The sequence below is a fragment of the Crocodylus porosus genome, unplaced genomic scaffold (genome assembly GCF_001723895.1).
Source record: "Crocodylus porosus isolate Cpor-Errol unplaced genomic scaffold, CroPor_comp1, whole genome shotgun sequence".
Classification (NCBI taxonomy): Eukaryota; Metazoa; Chordata; order Crocodylia; family Crocodylidae; genus Crocodylus; species Crocodylus porosus.
In genome coordinates, this window is record NW_017728921.1 from 16,531,849 (window position 1) to 16,558,459 (window position 26,611).

General features: G+C 41.5%; 1 protein-coding gene across 8 annotated transcripts in view; it reads left to right on the plus strand.

The window, feature by feature from the left end:
* Window positions 1-26,611, plus strand: part of CABIN1 (calcineurin binding protein 1) — a 202,353-nt gene that overhangs the window by 89,046 nt on the left and 86,696 nt on the right. For all 8 annotated transcript variants that reach the window (XM_019539123.1, XM_019539126.1, XM_019539124.1 and 5 more), the window contains exon 29: window positions 16,459-16,572. In XM_019539123.1, coding sequence (XP_019394668.1) covers window positions 16,459-16,572 — 114 coding nt within the window. The remainder of the gene's footprint in view (window positions 1-16,458; window positions 16,573-26,611) is intronic.

Here is a 26,611-nt window from a genome sequence, read left to right on the forward strand (position 1 = left end):
AGAAGGCGGGTCTGGGGGCCAGGTAAGGCTAAGGCCGCCTGATCCCCAACCATGGGAAGCCCCGAGGGAGGGCAAGGAGCACGGGCAGTGCGGCATAGGCCCCAGGGAGGGCAAGGAGCACGGGCGGTGTGGCATAGGCCCCAGGGAGGGCAAGGAGCGCGGGCAGCGCGGCATAGGCCCCAGGGAGGGCAGACATACGGGAACAGGAAGCCTGGGCGAGCGTGCGATAAGAGTCCGGGAGAGAGGCTGGCACATGAAAACAAGCCCGGAGGGCAGGTTAAAATAAGAGGCTCCAGGGTGAGCGACTAGCACCCTACTGACACTAAGTCCTGGAAAGAGGCAGGCGCGAGAGGGTAAGCCCGGAGAGGGGCAGACGTGTGGATAGGGGCCTGACTGACAGGAGCTCAACAGAGCCGAGCGCGTGACTAGAGGCCCGGAAAGGGTGAGAGGGTGGACAGAAGCCCGGGAGGGGCGAGTATATTGGGCGCGAGTACAGAGAAACCCCAGAGAGAGGGAGTGTGCGTATCGAGAGACCCCAGGTAGGGGCGAGCATTTGACACGAGAATGTCTGGTACAGCTGCGAGGCTTGAGGCATGCTAAAGGGGAGGTTGGAGGCACGCATAGCCCTTAAGGCTGAGGTGCACCGAGTCACCCCATACAGAACGGGGAATAGTTCCAGCATAACACTGTGTACTAGGGGATCAAAGGCAGCCTCCCATATAGAACCAGATATCATCAAAGACGTGGCGGGTGAGATGAGAGGGTGCTGGATTGCCTACTTGGCACGGTAGGGGGGCGCTAGAGGGATCACGGCCGGCCCTGCGCCCTGCCCCGTGACAGGGTACTCATCAGGATCTGGGGGAACAACTGTTTACCAGCGCGCCCCAAGGGATGATAAGGTTGAACAGTCACAAACTCCTCCATGACCGTTTCAGGCTGGACATAAGGAAAATCTTCTTTACTGTCCGAGCCCCCAAGGTCTGGAATAGATTGCCGCCAGATGTGGTTCAGGCACCTACTTTGAACGATTTCAAGAGAAATTTGGATGTGTATCTTGCTGGGATCCTATGACCCCAGCTGACTTCCTGCCCCTGGGACAGGGGCATGGACTCAATGATCTTCTGAGGTCCCTTCCAGCCCTAATGTCTATGAAATCTCAATCTGCGCTCCCACCCCTTCCTTTCCCAAACAACAGACTTACCAGCCAGATGCTGCCAGGCTCTGCTTCTGGCGGCATGTGTGCTGGGCTGTAGCTGTGCACATGCATGGGGGCATTTATCAGTGACATTACCGGCCACATCAGCTAAAAGAGTCAATTGCCGATAATGTCAATTGTCCTTAAACTAGTGCCGATCCGAGATGGGACTGATGTATCGGTGCACTCTGATAAGAGTGTGAAATTACCAATCTTCCTTTACTGGTCAAAATCAGGTTTTGAACCCAGCTCTCAGTGTAAAAGGCTAATGCAGTGACCTACTGATCACATTACCTTCTTGCATCAGATTCTCTCCCCACCTACTCAATAAGTTTCCATTTTATACTCTAATAGCTGTGAGGGAAAGTAATGATGAAGACAATTATACTGCTTGCATTCTAGTAGAAAATATATTAATGACACAATATACAAAATTGAGCTGTAAGCATGTATTATCAACCCAGTGTAATAGGTCTAGTATTCAGGTTGGCTACCTGGTAGCCATTATGAAGCAAAAAATTATTATTAAATACGGCTGTTTTTGAAAACACCCTCTTGCTGTTTGTATATGACAGTAGTTTAATTTCTTCTTTAAAAATACAATAATTAAGAGCAGCAATTGATTTTCACAATCTGTCTTTACTGTTGCTGACAAATGATTCTGTGTCAACATCGACAAAAAAGGCTGTCTGTTTCCAGTACAGTGGTTCAGAGGATAGCATATGTTTGGCTGAGGATCTCCTTGCAAAATATTTCCTCTTTTTTCCCCTTTCCTTTCTCTCCCTCTCAATCACACAAACAAGTATTTATATGCACTTAGTAATTCATGACATTTAAGTATCTTCTGGGCAATAAATAGCACAGATGAGGATGGTGGTCTATATATGATTTGAATAACCATCTATTCTGGAGCATGCAAGTTTGAATCCTATCGGTTTCATTTCACACTAAGACTTTCCTTATTGCTGATAAGCTGACTTCTGTACACTTGAGTAGGGTTTTATATATCTTTACTTTTGCTGGATGATAAACTGCTACTTAGCTTCCCCCCAAAGTTTTGTTGCTTTCTCCTAATATGACTGTGTATACCACATAATTTCTGAGGACTGAATTTTCTGTCTTGGTCCATTGGTTCATATTTTTCCACAGAGTAGTGCCAAGCAGCTCTGATGTAATATTCCTCCATTATGTCCTTTATGGGAGTTTTCCTCATCAGTAAATTTAAAAAATAAAATACATCTGAGCATATATAGTAACACCTGGAATGAGGAGGATGTTTAGCTATCATGACAACGAGTTTGATATAAAGCCTAGATACATAAATAGATTAGATAGGGTTTGTTTGCCATGAGGGTGGAGTAGATTCCTCCTGAAGTTTCAGAGAGCAGAGATTAAATTAAAACCACATAGAACCTTTTTGGGAAGTGCAGCCTTTCTGTGCTACTGCCACTAATTTGCATGAAATATTAGATTGACGGCAAAATTCATGCCTGGCCAGAATACATGATTGGCAAGTCTCCAGATTGCATGGCACATCAAGTTTGTTGCATGGAAGCTTTTCTCCCCTTTTCCTCTCCAGTCTCTGTACCGGTGGAGGAGGAGTTTGGGAAAGCCTGGACTTCTTTACAAAATTTGTACAGAATCTGTTCTTTTTTTGTTTGACCACAGAGTCCGTTTCCTATTTTGCTGCCTCTGTTTTGCCTGCTATTTGGTAGTTACTTTTATTTCTCTTGCCATACCAGCTAATCTCTATATCACTGCTGACTTTTTGAAGGGGCTTTGGAATGAATACAAACAAAGCTGAAGATGAATTTTCAAAAGTTGTTGTTTACTGCCATTTTGGTTATCAGCTTTATTCTATTACTTAGCCTATCTCTCTGTCTTGCAATGGAGTCTTAATCCTTACTTCCTGATACCAGTTTTTACTCTAGAAACAAGTGTGGTATCACAGTTGTTATATTATCACAGAGCACTATAATTTGTGGACAGAGTGAAATAGAACGAAGGAAATGGTCTGGGAAAGTGTCAAGACTTTATTTACTACATGTTCCAGCCATTTGGGTCAGTCCAGGGAGGGTATATAATGCCCTACCACTATCTGGCAGTCAGATAAATATTCTATATTTAAAGTGTTCCTCCTATGACATGTTAGTCAAAATTAAAACATATACAGGCAACCTCTGCTTAACACTGTTTCGCTTAGCGCTATTTCGCTATAACGCACATTTTAAATTGATACCTGATTTCACTTAGGGGTCAGCGGGTTTCATTATAACGTTCGTGGTCGCCATCTTAGGTCATTAAAAACAATTGTGGTTGCCATCTTGGGTCATCAAATGCATTCAGTTTCACTTAGTGCTTGTTTCACTTAATGCTTGGTTTTTCAGGAACCAATTAAGAGCCCTAAGCGGGGGTTGCCTGTAATGTCTTTCCCAGAGAATACTTTCCACAAGTCCTGTAGGTATTATTGTTGGGGGGGTTCAATTTTTAAAGTTTGTGCATTATCTGTCATTAAGAGAGCCCCTAATAATTTTTAACATATATTTGGTAGCATTACTAAATAATAATGATCCTTAGTTGCATTGGAAAGACAAGGGATATAGTGTATAAAATACATCCATAGCAAATGGAAAGCCAAAATCCTTGATAAATACAATTCAAGGTAAGTACAGACAGTCAAAAAGCCTGAGGCTGAATTTGTTCAGTCTTCACAGGTTAGTCTAAATTGTATAGATTGAACTGATAAGACATTCACTTTGAATTTTGGAGATGCAGCCACATGCCGGCAGTGACTGCACTCCTCAGGTCTTTGTCATAATTGACTCTCTGTATTTGAATATTAAATTATTTTGTTAAAGTTAAAACTTAAAATTTTCAGAAATGATTTATCAGCAACCCATTATAACAATCAGTATTAGAGTTGTTTTCAGACTAGATTTCTGTTAGTTTCAGGGACTCCCCTTCGCTACATTCCTGCTGCAAGATGGTATCGCAATTGTGCTAAAAAGACACTTAGATTTAGCTAGTTGTGAAATTCTGTCAATTACTATCTGTAATAGACACAGACCAAGACAGATTGGATCATAGATAGACACAGGAAAGACACCAGCCCACCAACTGTTAGCTCAGACATAGTGGAGGGGCACTTGGAGGGGCTGGATGTGTGTTCATATCAGTGGGCCCAGATCAACTTCATCCAAGGGTGCTGAAGGAACTGGCCAGTGTCGTAGCAGAGCTGCTGGCATGGTTGTTTAAGCATTCTGGTCAGGTCCCAGAGGACTGGAAAAGGGCCAATGTGGTCCCTGTTTTCAAGAAGACGAGGAGAGAGGAACCAGGAACTGTAGGCCAGTTAGTCTCACCTCTGTCCTTGGGAAAACTCTAGAAAAAATCATTAAGGATCACATGTGTGGTAGACCAACAGGGGAAATAATGCTGAAAGGAAATAGCACGGATTCACTGTAGGTAGATCCTGCCTGACTACCCTTGTTTCTTTTTATGACCAGGTCACAAAATGCTTAGACGCAGGAGTCAAGGTAGATGTTGTCTACCTAGACTTGAAGATACAGTATCTCATTGTGTTCTGGTAAACAAACTGAACGGCTGTGATGTAGATGATTGCGTGGTCAGGTGGGTGGCAAATTGGCTTAGGGATCACACCCAGAGAGTGATGGTGGACAGGTCGATATCAGCCTGGAAAGATGTGGGCAGTGGAGTCCCACAGGTCTCAGTCCTTGGACTGGTGCTATTCTGTGTCTTCATCAGTGACTTGGATGAGGGTATGGAGAGCACCCTGTCCAAGTTCACAGATGATACCAAATTATGGGACAAAGTTAACATACCAGAGGGTAGGGAATGGATCCAGGCAGATCTGAACAAGTTGGAAAAATGGGCAGAACAAAATAGGATGCAGTTCAGCAAAGACGAGTACAAAGGCTGCATCTGGGCAGAAAGAACAACCAACACACTCACAGGCTGGGGGATGACCTTCTCAGCAGCACAGCAATGGAAAGGGAACTTTGAGTCATAGTTGACTCCAAGATTAACATGATTGTCAATGTGACAGAGTGATCAACAAGGCTAACCACACTTTATCATGCATTAGCAGATGGATGATGAACAGGTCCAGGGAGGTGATGCTTCCCCCCTGTGCATCACTGGGCAGGCTGCAGTTGGAGTAGCGCATCCAGTTTTGGGCGCCACACTTCAAGAGGGATGCAGGGAATCTTGAAAGGGTTCAGAAGAGGGCCACTCATACGGTCAGAGGCCTGCAGGTGAGGCCGTACAAGGAGAGACTGAGGGACCTGGATCTCTTCAGCCTTTGCAAGAGAAGGCTGAGAGGTGATCTTGTGGCTGTCTATAAATTCATCAGGGGAGGACAGCAGGGAATAGGAGATGCTCTATTAACTAGGGCACCCCCTGGAGTAACTAGGAACAACGGCCACAAAGTGATGGAGAGCAGATATAAGCTGGACATTAGAAAGAACTTCTTCACAGTAAGAGTTGCCAGAATCTGGAATGGGCTTCCAAGGGAGGTGGTGCTCTCCCCTACCCTGGGGGTCTTCAAAAGGAGACTGAACAAACACCTAGCTGGGGTCGTCTGACCCCAGCACTCTTTTCTGTCCCGGGCAGGGGGTCAGACTCAATGGCCTACTGAGGTCCCTTTCAACCCTAACATCTACGAATCTAATAACTGGAATACAGTACAAAGATACAGATTTGTGTAGTTCAAGGTTATAACTGTTTTACCTAAGTGCATTTGAAATCCAGTAACTAAGATCCTCAGTTTGGAACAGATGCATCATGGCCTTGTCTGTATAAATGCCTCAACTGTGTGTTGGCAAAAGTGTGTTCATACATAGGTGTTTCTATCAACATGCTAACAGTTTTTTTCTGAGCAGTTCTTGTTCTTTAACATGCTTTTAATGCAAGCATCCTGATCAGAGAAATTCTTAACACTTTGCTAGCAATAACCATGCATAATTTAAGCAGATTCAGTTTGTGAGTCAGTTCAGTAATACTAATTCTTTCAAAATGTTTCCTTCAAGGATCTTCCTCTTCTAATGTAACCTGCTGATTTTTTTTTGTTTTTATCTGATTCTAGAGTTGAAGTCTATGATAAGCAAAGGCCTTCCTAAAGAGAATGGGCTTATCCATTCAAAAAGACAAAATATGGACTACCATTTGTTTGCAAATAGTGAAGTGTTCTCTTGCCTGTTTGCAGCTTGTATCCCCATTAGCAATACAAGCTTTTTTTAAACATTTCCACTGTATAGTTATATACAGCAGTGGTTTCAAACTGGTGGTCTGTGAAGCCATGGTAAGTGCTCTGCAGATCACATCCTTTTCACTTTGAAAGTTTGATGATAAGGGTGGTTGGTGGTCTATGAGAAATTGTTGTGGGGTTTGTTCAAAACATTTGAAAACCACAGTAACAGCATTTTTCCATAATGTGATGCTACTACTTACCAAATTTGTCAATTGACATACCTCAGCTCTTGTTAGCCTTGCCGGGGGTTAAGTGAATTCTGTTAAATAGGATTTTGGTGTTTCTGTTGTTTTCTCCCAACTTCTCTTATAAGTGCATCATTCTGCTTAAATACAAAACTCTCTTAACATACACATGCAAAACACAGGAAAATAGATGTTTTTGGTGACTTTTCAGATTTTTATAAAGAAATAGGGAAAAAAGTTAAAAGAAACAGGCATTTTCAAATAAATAGAAGTAAGCAATAATAGATCATTTTTGTGCACCTCATATGGTTCCCAAGCTGTATAAAGGCAGCTTTTGACACCATGATGTTAAGTAGTAGCTGTTTGTGAGGTGACTCATTTCTAAATAATTGACCTTAAGATAGTCTCCTTGTCCACCTTAGCATTGCTGGCAGACCTTTCAGTGAAGTACCATGCCCTGTCTGATGGCTTGCCTCTGATTCTTTGGTGGTGAGGATGTGGGAGGCAGTTGCTGAACTGGAAGGAGTTCTTTATAATTGCCCTGAGTCACATGCAACTAAATCCAGCACTACAAACCAGTAAGCAGTACGCTGGAAAGAATAAATCCCTTTTGCTTTAACCTGCATCCGTTCACCTGTCTCTTATAACTCTGTCAGCTAAAGAAGTAAGCAAAGTCTGTGCAGTCTCACATGCGGTAACCTTCTCAGCATAATCACATTATTTGTCTAGATGGTAATTTTTGACCTTGACAAGATTATCATCACTGTCTTTGTAATATAAACAAATTGTCTAAGACTTGCAGTGAATTTGTGTGTCTTCTGTGTATGTTTATTGTATACTGTTGTTATAACTTCAGCGTATGTCACTGTTGTTAAAGATCTGTCAAACTTTCCAGTGTAAATCATATTTTACACTGGATATATCTATAATTTATATGTAGGAAATAACTTAAGGCTTAAATAATTAAAATTACAGTACAGGGGGATATCTTTTGGAGTTCTGTTGATTTAAAAATATTTGATTGCCATTGTTTTGACTGTAAGTTTAAAAAAAAACCCCAAAAACCATGCAGCTGTTTTGTTACTTTCATGCACCTTGGAACATGGCAGATTGGATTGAAACATGCCTACAGCAAAACTCAAAGTACACTTAAATGAGCAGTTGGGCCTTCCCAAGCCTTGAAGTCTTTCTTTGAGCAATGTGAAGTACCAACCATTGAATGAAATGCAGGTTGCCCCATTGTTTGATAGGCTGGCAGCTTTAGTTCACCTCTTACAGACTCAGCTATTTGCAAAAAGGGTGGATAGCTGCCAGAATATTTTAAAAGTGTAAAATTGTATGGCAATCTTTTTATGTTCTCTTCTGGCTAGTCAAATGCAGATAAAGCCAGTTTACTGATGTGTCTGCAGCACCAGTATAGTTTCAGTCTGTAGATCAACAGAGAGCTGGCCTTACAGAAATGACAGCTTGGGCTTTGAGGATGTGGAATGGCCTATGAGGTGAAAATAAAGTACTGCAGAGAGGGTGCCAGCTGTGAGGGTAAATTAAAGTAGAGTATAAAATAAACTTGAAAAGACCTACTTTAGTATGGTGATTGCTGCTGTTAAATGCTGTAGATTGAAAAACAGACATATCTATGTGGGATTTTGCCCAGGATTCAAGTGGACAGGAAACAGTAGGCTTGTGTCTGTACTTTATTTCCTTTGCAACTTTCTTTTGCATTTGATGGGTATTAGCAGTGTGTAAAATGTGGCTGCATGCTTGGGTCTCAAGGGGATGGAGGAACTAATTGTAATAATAATCAATTCTTCTGGATTCTGATTTCATTCAAAATGAGTGGTCACAAAGATCACATAAAATCAACTCTGAGGGCTTATTTTTCATGCTGTAGCTTTCTCTTTCTTTGCTATCAGAAACACTAAATAAATTGTTCTCCTTTGAAATTCCTTATTGTTAGCTAGCTCCTCAACATGGTATAGCTAATGAGGTGATGCAGAGCTACCTCTGTCTCCCCCATTTTGGGATTAATAGGGTGATGGGCTGGTCCTTGGCTTTAAAACTGAGCCAACTACCATATTTAGTTGAATATATGATGACCCTGCATATAAAATGACACCCCCCCAATAATTAAATTCTGTGTTTGAAATATTTACAAATTTGTTCTAATTTTCCATGTATAGAATCTAATTATTGTAAGTTTGCCTTGAATATGTTCCCTTTCCTCTGCTACAGCAGGGGAAACAAGTCTGGAGAGTGAGGTAACCTCCTTGCCCTCTGCACCCATCCCAATGCTTCTCCCCCCTCCCTCCCCACCTTGCTTCTTACTGTCAGGCCCTGCTCTCCTGGAACACATGGAAATAAGGAGCAAATCTGAAAACACAGACCTTGAAATAAACATAGCTGTAGCACCCATAGACCTAGGTTATCTAGAATTGATGCATTTTACCTGTTTCGAAACTGCTGCTAGTTTTAACACAGGTACTCCATAAACTTACTTTTAGGTAATACTCTTATACTTACTCATGTATAGTACAAACTATTCTCTCTCTCTCTCTCCCCCCCCCCCAGCTAGATATCTATCTATAGATAGATAGCTAGATAAATATAACAGAGGTTGTTCAACATCCAAGAATCCCTAGAGCAGGGATGACCAGTTAGATTGGTTTATGACTGTTTTAGCCCAGCAGCACAAAGCAGTCTTAAAGTAGGGCAGGATCTGTCAGTGTATATCTCATTGTTCATTGGAAAAACAGGAGTTGCTCTATATAGCACCTGTTGTGAATTATGTTGTCATAAATATTTTTTGAAAGAAAATGGGTTTTATTAAGAAATAATGTTAAAGCAACATTTACAGAATCAGAATACTTTAATAAATTAATCTGTCCTGGGGAACCAGGGTTACCTGATATGATAGCTGGGTATTCTGTATAGTTAGGGACCTACCAAATTCATGGGCCCCAAAAGCCGATTACACAGCTGTAACATGGCCGGGGTCCCTAATTTCACAGCTGGGGCCACCATTTTGAAGGTGGAACAATCCGACACCACAAGTCCCACCCCTCCCGGGCACAGACTGAAAGCTGTAGCTGGAGGTGCTTGGCTTGTTAATTCAGTAATTATTACCCTCTTCAAGGGGCATAGGGCTATTTTAATTATTGAGTAAACAGTTTTTGGCAGCTTTTCCCTGCTCCCCCCTCCCCTTGTGGAGAAAGAGACAGGAACTTTTCCCTCCCCACTTCAGGAGATGGGCAGTCTGCCTTTTTTTCGTCTTTGCTCTCCCCCCCCCCCGCTCTTCTAGGGACAACTTCTTGTCAGCTCTTTGCTGGCTTTTTGAACATAGCTGGCTCCCCACGTTCTTTCTCGGGGAACCGTCTGTTTCACAGGAGACTGCCAATTACAGGGTTTCTGTGGAATCGTGTATATAGTAGGTCCCTACATATAGTATAGAAACCTTGTGATGAACGGCTACAAAAGTGAGGGTATCTCCTCCTCTATTTTCCAAACGCAGTTATGAAATATGTACCTCTCAGCCTACTCCAGGTTAATAAAACAGTGCACTTTGATAAAGCTTTTGAATGGCAATACAACTTTAAAATCAGTCCTGCTCCTAACATATGTTGGATGATTTTACTATTGGCTTCAATGGAAGCAGGAGCAGGCCCTTTTTGTATAGCTTCTTTTGTACTTTGTACTATCCATCATATGGTTTTCAATATGCTTTACAGATTGATGTCAGATCCGTTGCTGCATGGTGTAAAGTACAAGAGAGCATCATAAAAATATAGTGATTAAAGCATTCTGTTTTCCAGTTATAAGGCTATTGAATCTTTATTAGTTACCTGTCTCTGTGGTAATAAATAAATGTATTGGCCCTTGCAAACAGTCAGAAAGTGCCTAATGCATTTGTAAAGTAACATGTATTGTCCTCGTAGTAAAGATAAGCTCTCCAAGACCTTTTCAGTGTCAGATGGTATAATCCTAAAGGTCTTATATCAGTTGTCCCCTAGCTAAAGTATTTTTGATTCCAGACAGTAGTTGGCTGGAGTTTCCAACATTCTGCTGTTGCATTAATTCTAGAATTCTGCTTAGAGGTGACTCTCTGATTTATTATAAGACACTGATGACTTTATGTTCACTGTAACTGTAGGATAAAAGAACTGGTAACTGTATAGGCTTTACACACGACCTGTGTATGTTTTGGTAAACACTTGCAATATGGAAAAGAAAATGAGCAGGGAAGTAAGATAGAAATCAGTCCATAAAGTTCACAGAAGATGAAGTGAAAGGAAAAATATTGAGGTAGCATTACAGCTAGAATAGTTGATGGATATAGAATCAGAAAATTAGGGTCGGAAGGGACCTCGGGAGGTCTAGTCCAATCCCCCCTGCTCAAAGCAGGACCATCTCCAAGTCTGGGGACAGACATTCAAAAAGCCTGAGCCTGATTTGATTCAATCTTTGCAGCTTAGTCTAACCTGCCCAGGTTGAACTGGTTTGCAAGTGCACAGACATTTCCTCCGGACTGAAAAAATGCAGCCACATGCCTGCAGTGGCTCCGCTAGAGCAGCCCTCCTTTCCCTTCCACAGTGCCCAGCGAGAGGGGGTATGGCCAGCCCAGGCAGGATGCTCTGATTAGAGAGGGGTTTAAACCCCCAACCTGCCTGCACCCTCCCAGGCTTTTCCCCGCTTGCTGCTCAAAGGGGAGGAGTGTTCCCAGACCTCAGCCCCTGGCTAGCACTCTGATGCAAAGCTGGAGGGGAGGTGGGGGGAAGAGAAGTGCACTGCATGCATATCTGTTGATGATACTGAGCTTTTCAATCTCCCTCTCCCTGCTTCTTCATACTGTCTGCAAACCTGACAATTGAGGGAGCCAGAAGGGGGCTGATAACACAGTGTTTAGCAGCCCATCAACAAAACAAAAGCTTCTCTCATTAGTTCAAGTTCTTAAACAGCTTTTTCCAAGGAAGAAATGGAGGGACATTACCAGCTGACCTATTGATTTGCTCCAAAAGCCCTAAGCAGACATTGACCTGTTTGCCTGTCCCAGTGAAATTGGAGGCACACGCACAAAGACACCTCTCAGTATTAGATAGCATACCACGTACCTCGGGAGCTGAGGGGTGGGGCTAGCCCTGTTCTCTGGAGCAAGGAGCACAGCCCAGGGCTATAAAGCATCTGGGATGCTGGGAGACTAGTTGAACTTAAACCAGGAAGGGATCTGGGACAAACGCTGCATAAACCAATTTGACCCAAGTCAGTTAAGTCTGATACTACATTCAATCAGGTTTATCTTAAACCAGTTTCAGACATTTTGAAACTGGTTAATGTGGACTGACCTTATGTTCTGTTACAGGTTTAAATCGTTTTCTGATCACTTAAACTGGTTTATATGTAATGTTTGTCCCTAGCCCAGCTAGATCATCCCAGCCAAAGCTTTGTCTAGCCAGGTTTTAAAAACCTCCAAGGATGGAGAGTCCACAACCTCTCTGGGTAACCTGTTCCAGTGTTTTACTACCCTCCTAGTGAGAAAAATCTTCCTAATATCTAACCTAAACTTCCCTTGCTACAACTTGAGGCCATGCTCCTTGTTCTGTCATCTGCCGTCACCGAGAAGAGTCTAGCTCCACCCTCCTTGAAACCCCTCGTCTTGTAGTTGAAGGCTGCTATTAAAGTCCCTCTCAGTTTTCTCCCCTCTAGACTAAACAGACCCAGTTCACTCAGTCTTTCCTCATAAGTCATGTCCCCCAGCCCCCTCACCATGTGTGTTGCCCTCCACTCAACTCTCCAATTTGTCCACATCCTTTCTGTAGTGGGAACCCAAAACTGAACACAATACTCCAGATGTAGCCTAACCAGTGCTGAATAGAGGGGAACAGTCACTTTCCTTTGACCTACTGGTAGTATACCTACCAATGCAGCCCAGTATGCCATTAGCCAAGATGGCAACAAGGGCACACTGCTGACTCATATTCAGCTTATTGTCCACGGTAACCCCCAGGTCCTTTTCTGTAGAGCTGCTGCCCAGCCAGTCAGCCCCCAGCCTGTACTGGTGCGTGGGATTGTTCCGTCCTAAGTGCAGGACTTTGCGCTTGTCCTTGTTGAACCTTGTGAGATCTTTTGGGTCGATCCTCCAATTTGTCTAGATCACTCTGAATCCTAACCCTACCCTCCAGTATATCTACTACTCCCCCCAGCTTGGTGTCATCTGCTGTCATCTGTCACCAACCCCTGGGGCACTCCACTTGATACCAGCTGCCAACTAGACATCAAGCCATTGATTACTACTCTCTGCACCTGATGCTTCAGCCAGTTTTCTGTCCACCTTACAGTCCATTCATCCAGCCCATACTTCCATAGCTTGCCTGCAAGAATGTTGAGAGACTGTATCAAAAGTCTTGCTAAAATCAAGGTATACCATATCCACTGGTCTCCCTGCATCCACAGAGCCAGTGACATTGTCATAGAAGGCAGTTCGGTTGGTCAGGCATGACCTGCCCCTGGTGAATCCATGCTGACTATTCCTAATCGCCTTCTTTTTCTCCAAGTGCTTAAATGGATTCCTAAGGAATCTGCTCCATGATTTTTCCAGGGACTGAGAATGAGGGTGACTGTTCTATAGTTCCATGGATTCTCCTTTTTCTCTTTCTTAAATATGGACACTATATTTCCCCTTTTCCAATTATCTGGCACCTCTCCTGATCACTATGCATTTTCAAATATGATGGCCAGTGTCTCTGCAATCACATCAGCCAACTCCCTCAGCACCCTTGGATGCATCCCATCTGGTTCCATGGACTTGTACATGTCCAGCTTTTCTTAGTAGTCCCTAACCTATTTTTTGCCACTGTTGTCTGCTCACCTTCTCCCCAAACTGCTGCCTGGTGCAGTAGTGTGGGAGCTGACTTTGCCTGTGAAGACTGAGTTGAAAAAGGCATTGAGCACTTCAGCCTTTTCTGCATCCTCTGTCACTAGGTTGCCTCCTCCATTCAATAAGGGACCCACACTTTCCCTGATCCTCCTGTTGCTACCAACATACTTTTAGAAACTGTTCTCATTACCCTTCACATCCCTTGCTATCTGCAACTCCAGTTGCACTTAGGGCTTTCTGACTTCATTCCTGCATGCCCTAGCAATGCTCTTATACTCTCATATTCCAAGTTTCCATTTCTTATAAGCTTCCTTTTTGTGATTTTAGTTTATTGAAGAGTTCTCTGCTAAGCCAAGCTGGTCTTTGCCGTATTTGCTAGTCGTCCTGCACATCAGGATGGTTTGTTCCTGCACTCTCAGTAATGCTTCTTTAAAGTACAGCCAGCTCTCCTGAACTCCTCTCCCCCTCAGTCTGGCTTTCCAGGAGATCCTGCCCTTAGTGAGTCAGTCTGTTTTTCTGAAGTCCAGGACCCTTACTCTGCTGCTCTCCTTCCTTCCTGTCCTTAGGATCCTGAACTCTATGATCTCGTGGTCACTGCTGCCCGAGTTGCCATCCACTACTATATTCCCCTCCAATTCTTCCCTGTTTGTGAGCAGCAGGTCAAGAAGAGCATGGCCCCTAGTTGGCCATTTAAATACTTGCACTAGGAAGTTGTCCCCAACACTCCCCCAAAACTTCCTAGATTGCCTGTGCACTGTTGTATTGCCCTCCCAGCAGATGTCAGGATGATTGAAGTCCCCCATCAGAACCAGGGCCTGTGATCAGGAAACTTCTGTGAGCTGTTTGAAGAAAGCCTCACCTACCATTTCCTCCTGGTCTGGTAGTCCATTATATAATGAAGATATTTATAGATGCAGCTCCCAGGCCTTTAGAGAGACTACAGCAGTCAGGATGTTACACACTTGCATGCTTCTCAAGAGAGATTAATTCATCTTCTTCCTTAGTCTGCCCTTTATTTGCACTGTAGCTGAAAGGGAGTAGTCAGATTAACAATTTACCAAGAGGTTAAAGAGGGCAAGGATTTACTGCATCAGTTACTTCGTGGTAACTGCCCGTATGAATGTTCTTTACCTGGCAGCAGATGAGAGCGGAACTACAGTAGTTTTGCCATATTTTTATTGTGGGCTAGTTTTAATCTACCACTGAGGTAAGAGTGTGCACAGAAGTAGTTGCCACTGAGCAGCTGACCCACCATAAATCCCTGTCCCCTTTCCTTATGTGTCTCTACCAGTAGTTTGGGGAAGGAGGGGGGAAGCCATGGCTTTTCTGCTAAGGAAGTCATGGAGTGGTTGAAGAAGAGCCTAGGAAGTAAATGGGGAAAAAAAGAATGACTTGCCAGTAAAACTTTGCTGTTAATCATCTCTTCTGTTAGACTCTGTTAGAGGAAGTATGTGTTTTGCCCAGGGCCAACAGCTCTCCCTTCCCTTTCAGCTACCTGAGAGGTATAGTTATATCAGGCATTTAGTTCTTATGAGTTGTGGTTTTTTTATCATTAGGAGCTTGATCCTACAAGAGCACAGAATTAGTTATTATATGTGTCAACTGTTTGTATATCATGATTACTTGTGAGTTATGCTTGTTCAATTGGATTCTAATTTCTTGATTTATAAATTATATTAAGGTTTGTGTATACATAAATTGTACCATTAAGTATACCAGTACAGGTATGATGATACAGGTACTTCAGTATGGGCTAAGTTGAATCAGTATAAAGGGATCTTATAGCATTCCTACCATAAGGAAAGAGAAGCTATGTGGCTATATGGCATCTTATACTGGTATAACTGTGTCCACACTAGGGAGACTGTACCAATACAACTGTTGTGGTAAATAAAAAGGGGGTGGTGGCGGAGTCAAAGTCAAATGCCTAATCACCATATTTTTGCAGCTACAACATTTGTTTGTTAGTTGACCTAGCAGTAGTGAACGTTCCTGCCACTAGAAAGATCAAAGTTTCATTTTCTGGCTTGGTCACTAGGCTGGTATGAGTCTGAAAGTCAACAGAAGCATAGTTATTCATCACACAGATGCACCTCCTAGGTTATGGCATCAAGAAATCCCTACAACTCAACAAGCAAATTTCTAAGTGTTCTGGGCTAGCTGCTTTAGTACCTTCTTCTTGTGTCCTTGTCATAAACTAGGTGTTTCTCCAGAATTGTGCACATCTGAGATTATTGATGACAAGATATTTAGCAGATGCATTGCTGTCTGACAGGGGCTGCAATAGAAATGCTTCTATTATGGCCGTCATGGCTTAGTACCTGTGGACAAAATCTAGGCATATGAAACGAGAAACTTTTATTCTGGTTTTGGTTCTTTTCTAGTTCTTTTACATTGATAATGAGTGCTAATTTCATTTAACAAAAATACAATTATTTCTGGGGGGTAGTTAAAAAGCTAAAAAAATATATTTGCAATTCAGACTGTTTTAAATACAGAAGATGCATACAGATAGCAATAACAATAAGGAAGCAGATAGCAATAACAATAAGGAAGCATGAAAAAAGGCTACATCAGTGAAAAAAGAAGAATATGAAACTGGATTTGAAAGCTTTAGAGGATTCACTAATCTTTTGCCCAGTGTGAGGGCCAATCAGTCTGAATGCTTGTGCTTGTAAACCAGCCTGCTTTTCCACTTTGGTTTGAGAGGTCAGAAATTCTGATTTCCAAATTATGTTGGAGCCTCAATTATATAAATATTAACTAAACTGAGGCTCTAGCTAGCATCATCCACAGATCTCGGGGAAAATGTACAGATGGTAATGGTGATTAAAAAATCTAGGAGGGAAGGTTTTTTGGTTTGTTTTTTTTACTTTTACCTGTAGTTGCAGTAACAAGCCCTTCCTCTTTCTCCTACTCAATTTCATCCTGTTTGCTTCCGTAGAACCTCCAGTGGGCCCGAGATGTGTTGCTAGGCAGCAGTATCCCATGGCAGCAGCTGAAGCACATGCCAGCACAGGGTCTCTTCTGCGAGAGGAACAAGACTAATTTCTTCAATGTAAGTTCATACTGTTGATAAATAATATCATTGTATATCACAAACACATCTCATCTGGAGTACTGTGTTCAGTTTTGGGCCTCTCACTACAGAAAGGATGTGGACAAATTGGAGAGAGTCCAGTGGAGGGCAACAAAATTGGTGAGGGTGCTGGGGGATGTGCCTTGTGAGGAGAGGTTAAGGGAACTGGACTTATTTAGTCTTGAAAAGAGGAGATTGAGAGGGAATTTAATTGCAGCCTTCAACTACCTGAAGGGAAGTGGGGTTCAAAAGAGGATGAAGCTAGACTGTTCTCAGTGGTGGCAGATGACAGAACAAGAAGCAACAGTCTCAAGTTACAGTAAAAGAAGTTTAGGTTAGATATTAGGAAAATTTTCTTAATTAGAAGGGCAGCAAAACACTGGAACAAGTTACCCAGAGAGGTTGTGGACTCTCCATCCTTGGAGATCTTTAAGATCTGGCTAGACAAAGCCTTGGTTGGTATGACCTAGTTGGGGATGGTCCTCCTTTGAGCAGGAGGTTGAATTTATATGACCTCCTGAGGTCCTTTCCAACCCTCATTTTCTACGATTCTATGATTACTTTCAGACAGTCATTTTAACACCTGCTTCTCACTTGAAAGAGTTTGTTGAGGAACAGTGATGCGGGGAATTCCACAAGGGGGACATTGAAGGAGCTTCATAGAGGGCACAAGAGAAATTGTATTTGTATTACCAGTGTTATTCCATCTAAAATGAAGCATGTGGATATCATATGGGATTAACATAAATAGTGGAAGAAGATTCTGTGACTCATGGACATATATCAATCACTGAGTGCTTGCTGGAATGAGGACTGTTTAAAATTCTCATTCTGTTTGTTTCTGTTATGTCTTTGCCATTCATCTGATCTCAGATGAAGCCTGCAGTTTTTGTGGCTCTCAGGAATAATGCCTCCTGCTCAAAGAATTCATGAGAGATGGAAGAGCAGTCTCTCTCAGGTTGAACTCCTTTAGTATTCCCATGAAAATCATGGGATGTCACCAAAAAGTCATTCAGTCCATTGCAGTGTCCACTGTTTGCCATAACTGTTTAAATATTAAACAAATGAGAGCGTTTTTCCTCCAGAAGAATTGCTTTACATCATTAACCCCCCACCCCCACCCCCCGCAAAGACACTTTGTTGCTTTGTGTATGTTGCTTTAGCCAGTGCTGCACAGGTTTCTTTTGATATATAGTACATAGCTGCTCTTCTCTTACTGTAAGTAACTGGAAGAGCATCAAATGACATTTCAGATGTTTCAAAACTGTGTCATGGATCAATTTGCCATGCTGAACCTCAAGCTTTCAGTCCTTTGGAGGCTTTGGTTATAAATACTTCGAAGTCTACTAACTTTTAGATACAGCCATTATGATTCGGTTAGTGATCACGTGCCTTTATATTGTGCTATTCCTCTGCAATGCTTGTTTGCTTTCTTTACAATAAAATTGCTGTGTAAGTGTTTAATAATGCGAAGCAGAGAATGCCCTGGCTATGATTCAGTAAAACACAAGATTCAATTAAGGTAGATAAATTCCCATAGCCGTTAATAGGACTGTCAACAACATGCCTAAACTTAAGCATGAAATGGGCTGTTTTGTGACAGTGCTGTGGTGGGGTTGGAGTGGATGTTCTTGTGGACTCTCTTTTATTACATATTGTCTGTGCTTCAGTGGCTTAAGGTGAGTAAGTCCAGTACCTTGAAGGATTGAGTTACAATAGTATTCATTATCCTACATTCAACAAAATAGATGAGAGTCACTGGGGAATTGTACAGATTTGTGTGAAGGAGTACTTCTGCACAAAACCAGGATTTACAGTATAAAGAGACCAGTGATCCACCTGCTTTTGGCATGTACTTTTAGAGTGCCAAGGCGAGATACTTCAAAGGTTGGTGTCAGCCTCCATCTGCTATCCTGTAGTGAATGGTGTTGTGTTCTTTTTAGAAGAGATTTCATCTAGACCCAGGTGTGATCTATTCGGGTCATTGAACACTAGAAATAGTAGCTTTTGCTAAAAAAAATTCTGATATTATAAGCTGCTCAGTTTTATAATAATAAACATGCACCCAGCCCCACAACTTCAGATGTTTGTGTATTATAAGAAATTAAATATATTAATAAGTTTTAAAAAAGGACAGTCCATAAAACCAAAGGATATCCCAGTGCTGGGCAGTAGTAATAGAAAACAGTAATCTTGTGTAAAGGTCATGGGATTCGCCTGAGGTGTAGGTATGCAAGCAATAAAGCCAATGTCAATTAAGAGCCCTTTACACAGAACATTGTCTCTTTGATCCAGTGACAGATCTACAGATGTAAGTGCTTCAGCTTTTCTCAAGTATCACACTAGGTTAGGGAATTTCTCAGATGGTCAGAACATAAGCTATTTAAGAGTTCATAAATCAGCGCTAACACCTTGACTTACACCTACAAACAAATAAGGTGGTAGGGCAATTGTTGAAGAGGCTAGTGTACACTCTAATGCACACAGTGTAATAGCATTTGTATCTTCAGCATCCTCTTCCATTATAACTGTATGTGTTGACTTTATTCTGTTGTAAATGAATGCTAAACCATGATAATTTAGCAGATGTTTCATTCCAAAGCAAGCTGACCTGATGTAGCTTAATTTAATGAGGGATAGGAGCAGACACAGAACAGCTACAGTGGATCAGCTGAGGTACATATGTGAATGATAAGTTCCCCTGTGATCCTTTTAAAGTGGCAGAATTTTCACTCTCCCTCCATACTTGCAGGCATAATTCACAGTGGCGGGATCTAGATAAAGAAAAATGGTTTCACCTGACTCGCTATATAGTATATAGAGATGCAGAAAACCATCCAGTGCCACCTGAGATACCAGGAGCAAATATTGTTCAAAGAACTCCATAGTAATGAACCATTTGGGAAAAGTGCCTCAACAATGTGAATAAGGCTTGCATTCCCACCATACACCAAAGATGCAGCCCCCATGCCCATAAGTATCACAATCCATCTTGTCTAGGTTAAGCTTCAGCCAGTTTACAAGTCTATCCTAGCAAAGGAATGGGAAAACGTGTGCTGCACCACCTGAGTCAGTGAGGAGAATACAAAGCTGGGTGTCATCCATTATGTACAGGTGGCATTACGGCCACTACCTCCCCTAGTGGCCTTACATACACAATAAATAGCAGGGGATGATGACAAAATAGGGCTTTGTGGAATCCCACACAAAGACAATTGCTAAAAGTATCTGTCATGCTAATCTGATTCCAAATAACTGTCAAATCATTTTTAATATCACCAAACTGAGTAATATGCTGCAGTAGTGATTTACACGGATATATTATATGTTGCTTAAAGTATTTATTTGCAGCCATTAAAATGTGTCAACTTTTTTATTTTGAATGTTGTTGTGGTCCTTATAAGGAAAGATGAAGTGAATGCCTGAGAGGCTTTCTCTGTATGAAAAATCTTAGTGTTTCAATCTGGCCTTGTATGGAAGATACAGAGCTGTTGGAAATTGTAGCTGAATTAATTTTACATATATGAACAATGATTGTGTGAAGTGAGTTAGCAGTTCAAAGACTACAAGGGAGCTTGCCAACCTGCTCTTCCAGGCATGTTATAAATCTTACATATCCTGGTGGGAATTACTTATGAAATGTTTATGAGAGCAGTGTATGAAAAGGAATAAACAGGAGAGTGCTGTCTCCTATTAAATTTTACTGTAGGTCTGAATTTCAGTGTCACGTTCGATTGCTTGATTTGTTAGCTGTCAGTCAGGCTTGAGTGAGATCTCTTTGCACTTCACTCCTGTGTTCAGGAAGAGCAAGGAAAATATGCTTGCTTAGCCCTGATGTCACCTAGATGATTTACTGGAGAAGATTCAGGTCACTTAAAACATCCCCTCCTGAATGCTAAGAAAAACATGTTTCATATGCCCACTTCATCCCCAGATTCAGAGAATTAGGCCTAATGTGGCTTTTATAGCCAAACTTGTCCAGGGAAAGAAGTCACAATATAAATGGTTAAAGCAGCCGCTGTTAGGGTTTACATCTGAAGGATTTTTTCACTGCATCCGTAGAAGAGAATCAAGGTCTTTTGTTTAACTAGTTGTACATATTTGTCTATAAATTACATAAAAAATGTGCGCATATGCATGCACGTGCACACATACAATTATATATGTAAAGTTATGTGTGTGTATATATGTACTTTACTAGTAGCAGTTGCCAGAATGGTTTCTATAGTAACTAAATCAGAGATTAATCCAGCAGGAAAAAGAGAGCACTTGCTTTATATAGTAGGCAGCTTTTTCAATTCAGATTCCATGCCACTATTAATAAAACAAAGTTAGCTCTGTGCACAGATGATAGTGTTCACTAGTCTGTGGGTGGCTGGCAACCATGTATTGAAACTAAGTGGAAGGGAGCGTTTTGTTGGGCTGAGCTCAGCGTGTCAGCAGCTGCCCGTGCCACAGCCTGATATACAGGATTTGTGTGTGTTTTTGGTACATCCCCCCACAGCATTAGTAACTTTAGTTAATTGTTTGATTGTTGGCACCAAAGCAGTACGGGTGGTTGAAATGGCTTGTAAACATTCAGGGGAAAATGCACTTGCAGTTTAAAAAACTGTGTCTTGCTTTTTGTCATATTTCTAAATTTCACAATAAAATTCAGGGACCAAGATGTTTTCACAGATCGGATGATACATTTCTGGTTTGATCTATTGTGATAAACTCGCATTCAGAATTTTACCAGTAGTCTGACAGCTACTGTTGGCATCTTTCATATGGGAGAGAAGGAACAGGAAAGCATAGCCACATGCACAGTATAGTACATGTGTATGCCCATGTGTGTCAAGTCACGCAGTATTAGAAGCTAGCAATGGGCCTGAGCTGTCCGTTGCCACTTCTGAAAGTGGCTCAAAATGTCTACTATGCCTTCTGCCCCCAAAGTTTCCTATTCCATGCTCTGGCTAAAGCAGAGCCAAGCCGAGCCATCAGCATTCATAAGGGGGCAGCAGCTGTCAGATCATTGAGGGGGAGCAGGTGGCGACTCAGCTCAGAGTGATTTCTCATTGTTTTGGGGCTGTCCATACTAAATATGATTGAGGACTGGCACACTGTAAATGGATCGAGAGCTCTGGCTGCTGGGCAGTCAAAACTGCATGTCTTGCAGATGATGCTCTTAGTGGTTAGGATATTCATAGGGCAAAAATAGTTGATGCAGATACTTTCTCTGTTTCTGTGACAGTAAAGAGTTCCTTCCTTGGTCTTGCTACTGATCTTTTGAGTTCCCCTTTCCTTCCTCCTAACCATCAGTGAGAAAATGATTGGTTATGAAGAGAAGACCTACTTATGAGGCATATGACTTTCCACTGAATTTCAAGCAGGCAGAGCTAGGCAAATTAATTTGAGGCTGAGGGAATAAGAAAATGTTGTTCATGACTGGGCAGCAGGTAATCCAGCCTGTTTCTCTCCAGGACCGTGCAGCGTACGCAGCTCATTACCTGATCTGTATGTAGAGATCTTAGTTACATGGAGAATGTTACAGCACATAATGTCCCTGCTAGTCCTGTCATGTGATTGGCGTGACCACCCACATACCACGTGGGGAAGGAGGTGAGCAAGAGATCCTGCAGCGTGGCCTGTGATGATCATGGGCTCTTTCTCTGGCTAGCTCTAATCTCCTGAGGGGAACAGTAAAACCTGACTCAGCAAGCAGAGGAAGTGAAAGAAGTGTGGCTGAAATGTCCTGTGTGTGTGATTTGTGATTTTTGTTTCTGTGCAATGAGAGAATAGGATGCGTTTAATCACGTGCGGTGACTGAAGATTGGTTCGTTGTTGGATATAGGTGCCTGCATGATCAGCTGCCACTCATTGCCAAGCAAGCGTTGGCCCATCAGTCACTTACTTCTCTCGCTTGCTCTGAAAATTGGTAAGCAGTGTTGCCAGTCTTCAGTGCTCAAAAATCATGAGTCCTATCCCAAAAAGTCATGAGGGTTTTAAAGAAGTGTTCCTTGTATTTGTTTCCTTATCTCTGGGTCTTTTGGGTGCTTTTTCCTTATTCATGAGGACTAAAAACTCTGCATGAGAACTTTAGATTTCACTTCAAATGAAGTCTGATTTGAGCAGCCTGGACTTTGCAAACTATCATAAGGCTTTTAGTAAGACTGAAAGTTGGTATTGTTGTCCCTCTAAGGTGCAACTAGAAAAGATGACCCTCACCACAAGTGATCATCTGCAGACTATCTAGCATAAGTTTGGACACAATGAATAATAAACAACAATAACTTTGTAAAAATATATGTTAAATCAAACTTAACATGTCTGTTCCCTTTAAGGCTGCTGGAAGGTGGAATATGGTTAGATTAAGGTTACATTTCTTGTATCCTAGAAGGTGCAACTGTTTAACCTTCTCAGGTAACTATGTTGTAATGAGCACATAACTTCCATGGTTGTTAGTGTGCTGTAAACAGACCCTAAAAGAGCTGGTTTAAGTTGATACTCCATTTAGCTTAATAGGGGGCAGAGGAGCTCATCACTGCAGACACAGGCAAACTCCAGTGCATTGGCTATGCTTGGTTCATGTTCAGCACGTCATCAGGAAACTCTTTTTTTTAAAAAGCAAGAAGGAAGAAAGGAAAAGAAAAAGCTTAGATTCTGGACAGTCCGTGTCATAATTACATCCTGAAGGACAGGCTTAGCCAGACCATATACCTAAGACTGCCCTTATCTGAGTCAATTTCTGAAATTTAACTATTTGGAAGGAAAGCTGTAATCACAATAGTTAAAGTTAGCACAAATGGATCTGTCTATTGAAGCAGATAACTTTTTACATACAAAAAGTGGTTAATTTGGGAAAAGTGTCAAGGAACCTGCATGTTAGAGCAAAATGAGTGCATTAATTTTCATTATTTCCATTAGTAAATTTATTTTAGTAAATACCTGTGGCTTAAATTGAAAAAACCCACTTTGTTAATTTACTATCATCATGACAGGAAAACTGAGACAAGACTCATCAGTTTTTTTTTCCCCTAGTTATACCACCTACTTGTGGTGTGACCACGGGCAAGCCATTTTGTCTCTCTACCTTATTTTGTCCATTTGAAAAGTTAGTATAATCGCATTCAGTGTACCTACAATTCAAGGGTGCTTGAGATTTAATGAGCATAATATTTATTACTGTTTTTTTGCTCTTTTCATTTTATCTGTTGCTTAAGAGCAAGTTTAAAGGAAAGGATAAGCAAGGAGTTAACTAAGCAAGTGAAATTTTCTTCATGATTGGATTAAGTTCAGGAACTCTGAGCACTAAAAACTTGAAGCTGGCTTTAAACAAAAAGCTAGATAACCTGTGCCAAGTCTTATTTACAGTATTTCACTCCATCCCCTTAGAAAAACAGAACTCATCAGTGAAAAATGTCTAGAGTTGACAGTGTTTTCTCTCTCAATATACACACACCGTTCCTTCAGACTAATTTTGCAGGCTTCCCAGCTAGTAGAGATGCCAATAATGCTAAGTTTCTGGATATACAGGCATAAAGTTTCATACTGTGGTATGTTCCAGTGGATACGGAGCAGGTTTTCTTTTTCTGCTTTATTTCTCAAGGAAGTTTCTTCTTCTGTGGAGGAATGAGAGTGTTGTTGCAGCCATGGTGGTCCATGAAACAACATGTAAAATTCAAGGGTTTTTTCACACCTGCAAAATGGCACTTTATGCCCTACATTTTGTCTGACATCTCTGCCAACTGTACAGTTGATCCAATAAAATATGTCACCGGGGGAAAAAACCTTTCTTTTCTTCTGTAGAGAGAGACCAAGGAAGCTCAGAGAAAAACAAGGAAAGAATGAAAATATGAAGGTGTTGCTTTGCTTTACTGGCACTTTGAACCTGGGTTTCAAGAGGCGAGTGGCTAGTATATGTACTGTGTTACTTTAGCATGTTTCAGATGCTGTTCTGTGATCTAGCTTGTTGACATATTAAGTGGTGAGCACCATTTTGCATATGTGAAGAAAATAAATCCATGGTTTGCCTGTCACCTGCTAAGAGAAGGTGTCAATAAAAGCAAGAGAAATGGAGCGGATTGGGGAACAAGTCCCCTAAGGACAAGCTGTTTTGAAGATAATGATTTGTGGAAAGCCAGTTTTTTTTCTTTTTTTCAAAATATAAAAATTGTAGTCTTAGGTTTATATGCTCACTCTCCAATTTTGAAACTAGTTCCCTATTCCTTTTACTGTGTGAGCTGTTTATCATAGTTTTACAGCAGAAATTAATTATTGTAATAACTTTCTCAGAATTATGTTGACACCTGTGATACACAGGCAGAGACAACAACAAGAATAACCAGAGCATACTTTATTTTCTTTCACTTAACTTTTTCCAGAAATAAATTGTATTTGTGAGCTTGTAGATCTGCAACTAAAAACAGAATTAAAAAGCAAGTTTTAACTTCCTTAATTAGCTGGCATCACCATTCTCCTTTCTTTTATAAACTCTTCTAGGCTTTGTCTATAAACCATCACATAAGAGCACTAATTTGTTAAATTAAGTAGCAACAGTGATGAGCTCAGGCAGGCACCTGATGTGTGCAAATAGACAGGTATTGTGTAAGGGCACTAAGTGAAGCCTCATTGACTATAAATGCTCTCAATTTTATTTGTCTCCCTTTATGAAGGTGACAACAGTGTTCCCTGAGGAATGGGGATTTAACAGAAGTGCAATTAGGACTGAGTGCTATTCACCACAGAGCAATTTTCCTCAAAAAAAAATTTGTAAACCAAAATTATTGCTCTGAAATTTCAGAGCCGCAGTACATTTTTTCACTATGTGAATTTGTTATTATGTATATGTTGTTAAGATGGTTATAGGATAGCAATCAAACTATTTTCTACTGCCCCTTCCATATCTGCCATATCCAGGATGTTTCTGTGACATTTGACGTAGTCTTCAGCTTGCATTTCAGGGAACTGCAAAGCCAAAGCCAGTTCAGTATTTGTGTTCTATGTTGAGAATTTATCGGCAGGATTTTTCAGCCTTGTATCTTGTCACTGGGAAAAAAAAAAAAAAAAACGCTCCAGTTCTGTGAAGATAAAGTTGTAAATCCTCAGGAAATGTATGCAGAAAATTAACTACCAGCTTGCAACCTGTGTGAAACCCTGACAAGAATTTGGGCATGCAATTGTGATGGTCTCCCAGTTTACTTACTGAAAGGGAAGAGGACTGGTAGTGAAAGCATTTTGCTTTATTACAGCAGCATATGCTGTCAGAAATATTCTTAGCTTGCCAGAGTTCAGCTGAAGGGTCTAAGGACCTGCCACAAATAGCACAAAAGGGCCTGGGAAACATGAGGGTACAGGGGCACCACAGAGCAAAGTAATGCAAAATAGTTTTGTTCTGATCATGTTACTTTGTATGCACTTTTGTCAGAGAGGAAATGGTCTAAATGAGAGTGATTTTTTTTTTCAGGAAAATATGATGATGTAACTGGTCATCTCATAAAGGTTTAGAGGAATGATTTTCAATTATGGTGCTGTGGTAGAAAGTGCTAGTAGCACTGTTTGGTCTATGAACATGATTCATCAGATAAACCCAGAGATTGCAAATAGAAATCCATAGTTGTGATCTTTCTGAGTTCTTTGCAACAGAAAAAAACTGCTCTAGTATTTTTCTGTAGGTAAAAAAAAGAGTGAAAAGTAGGAGTTGGTATTTTCCTTGGGGTGTCTCATCTATCTAGGGATGCCTTAACTGTATAAAATAATAATAATAATAAAAAAGGTTGAGAGCCACTGGTTCAGATGGAGTGAAAGGAAAAGGCTGGCATTCTTACAGAGTAGTGACTGGCAGCCTTTTCACCAGGTGGATGCAGTATCATTACTGTGGGTCTAGATATAAACCTTGAAACAGGAATATTGAGTAGTAGTGTTCTGGCTTTGGCAGGATTCCTAACATTAGAGGAATAAAGCGTTTAAAGATTGTATTGTATGCGATTGTTCCAGACTGTTTGGCTCCTGAGGAGGAGGTGGGATTTCCTGGCATAAA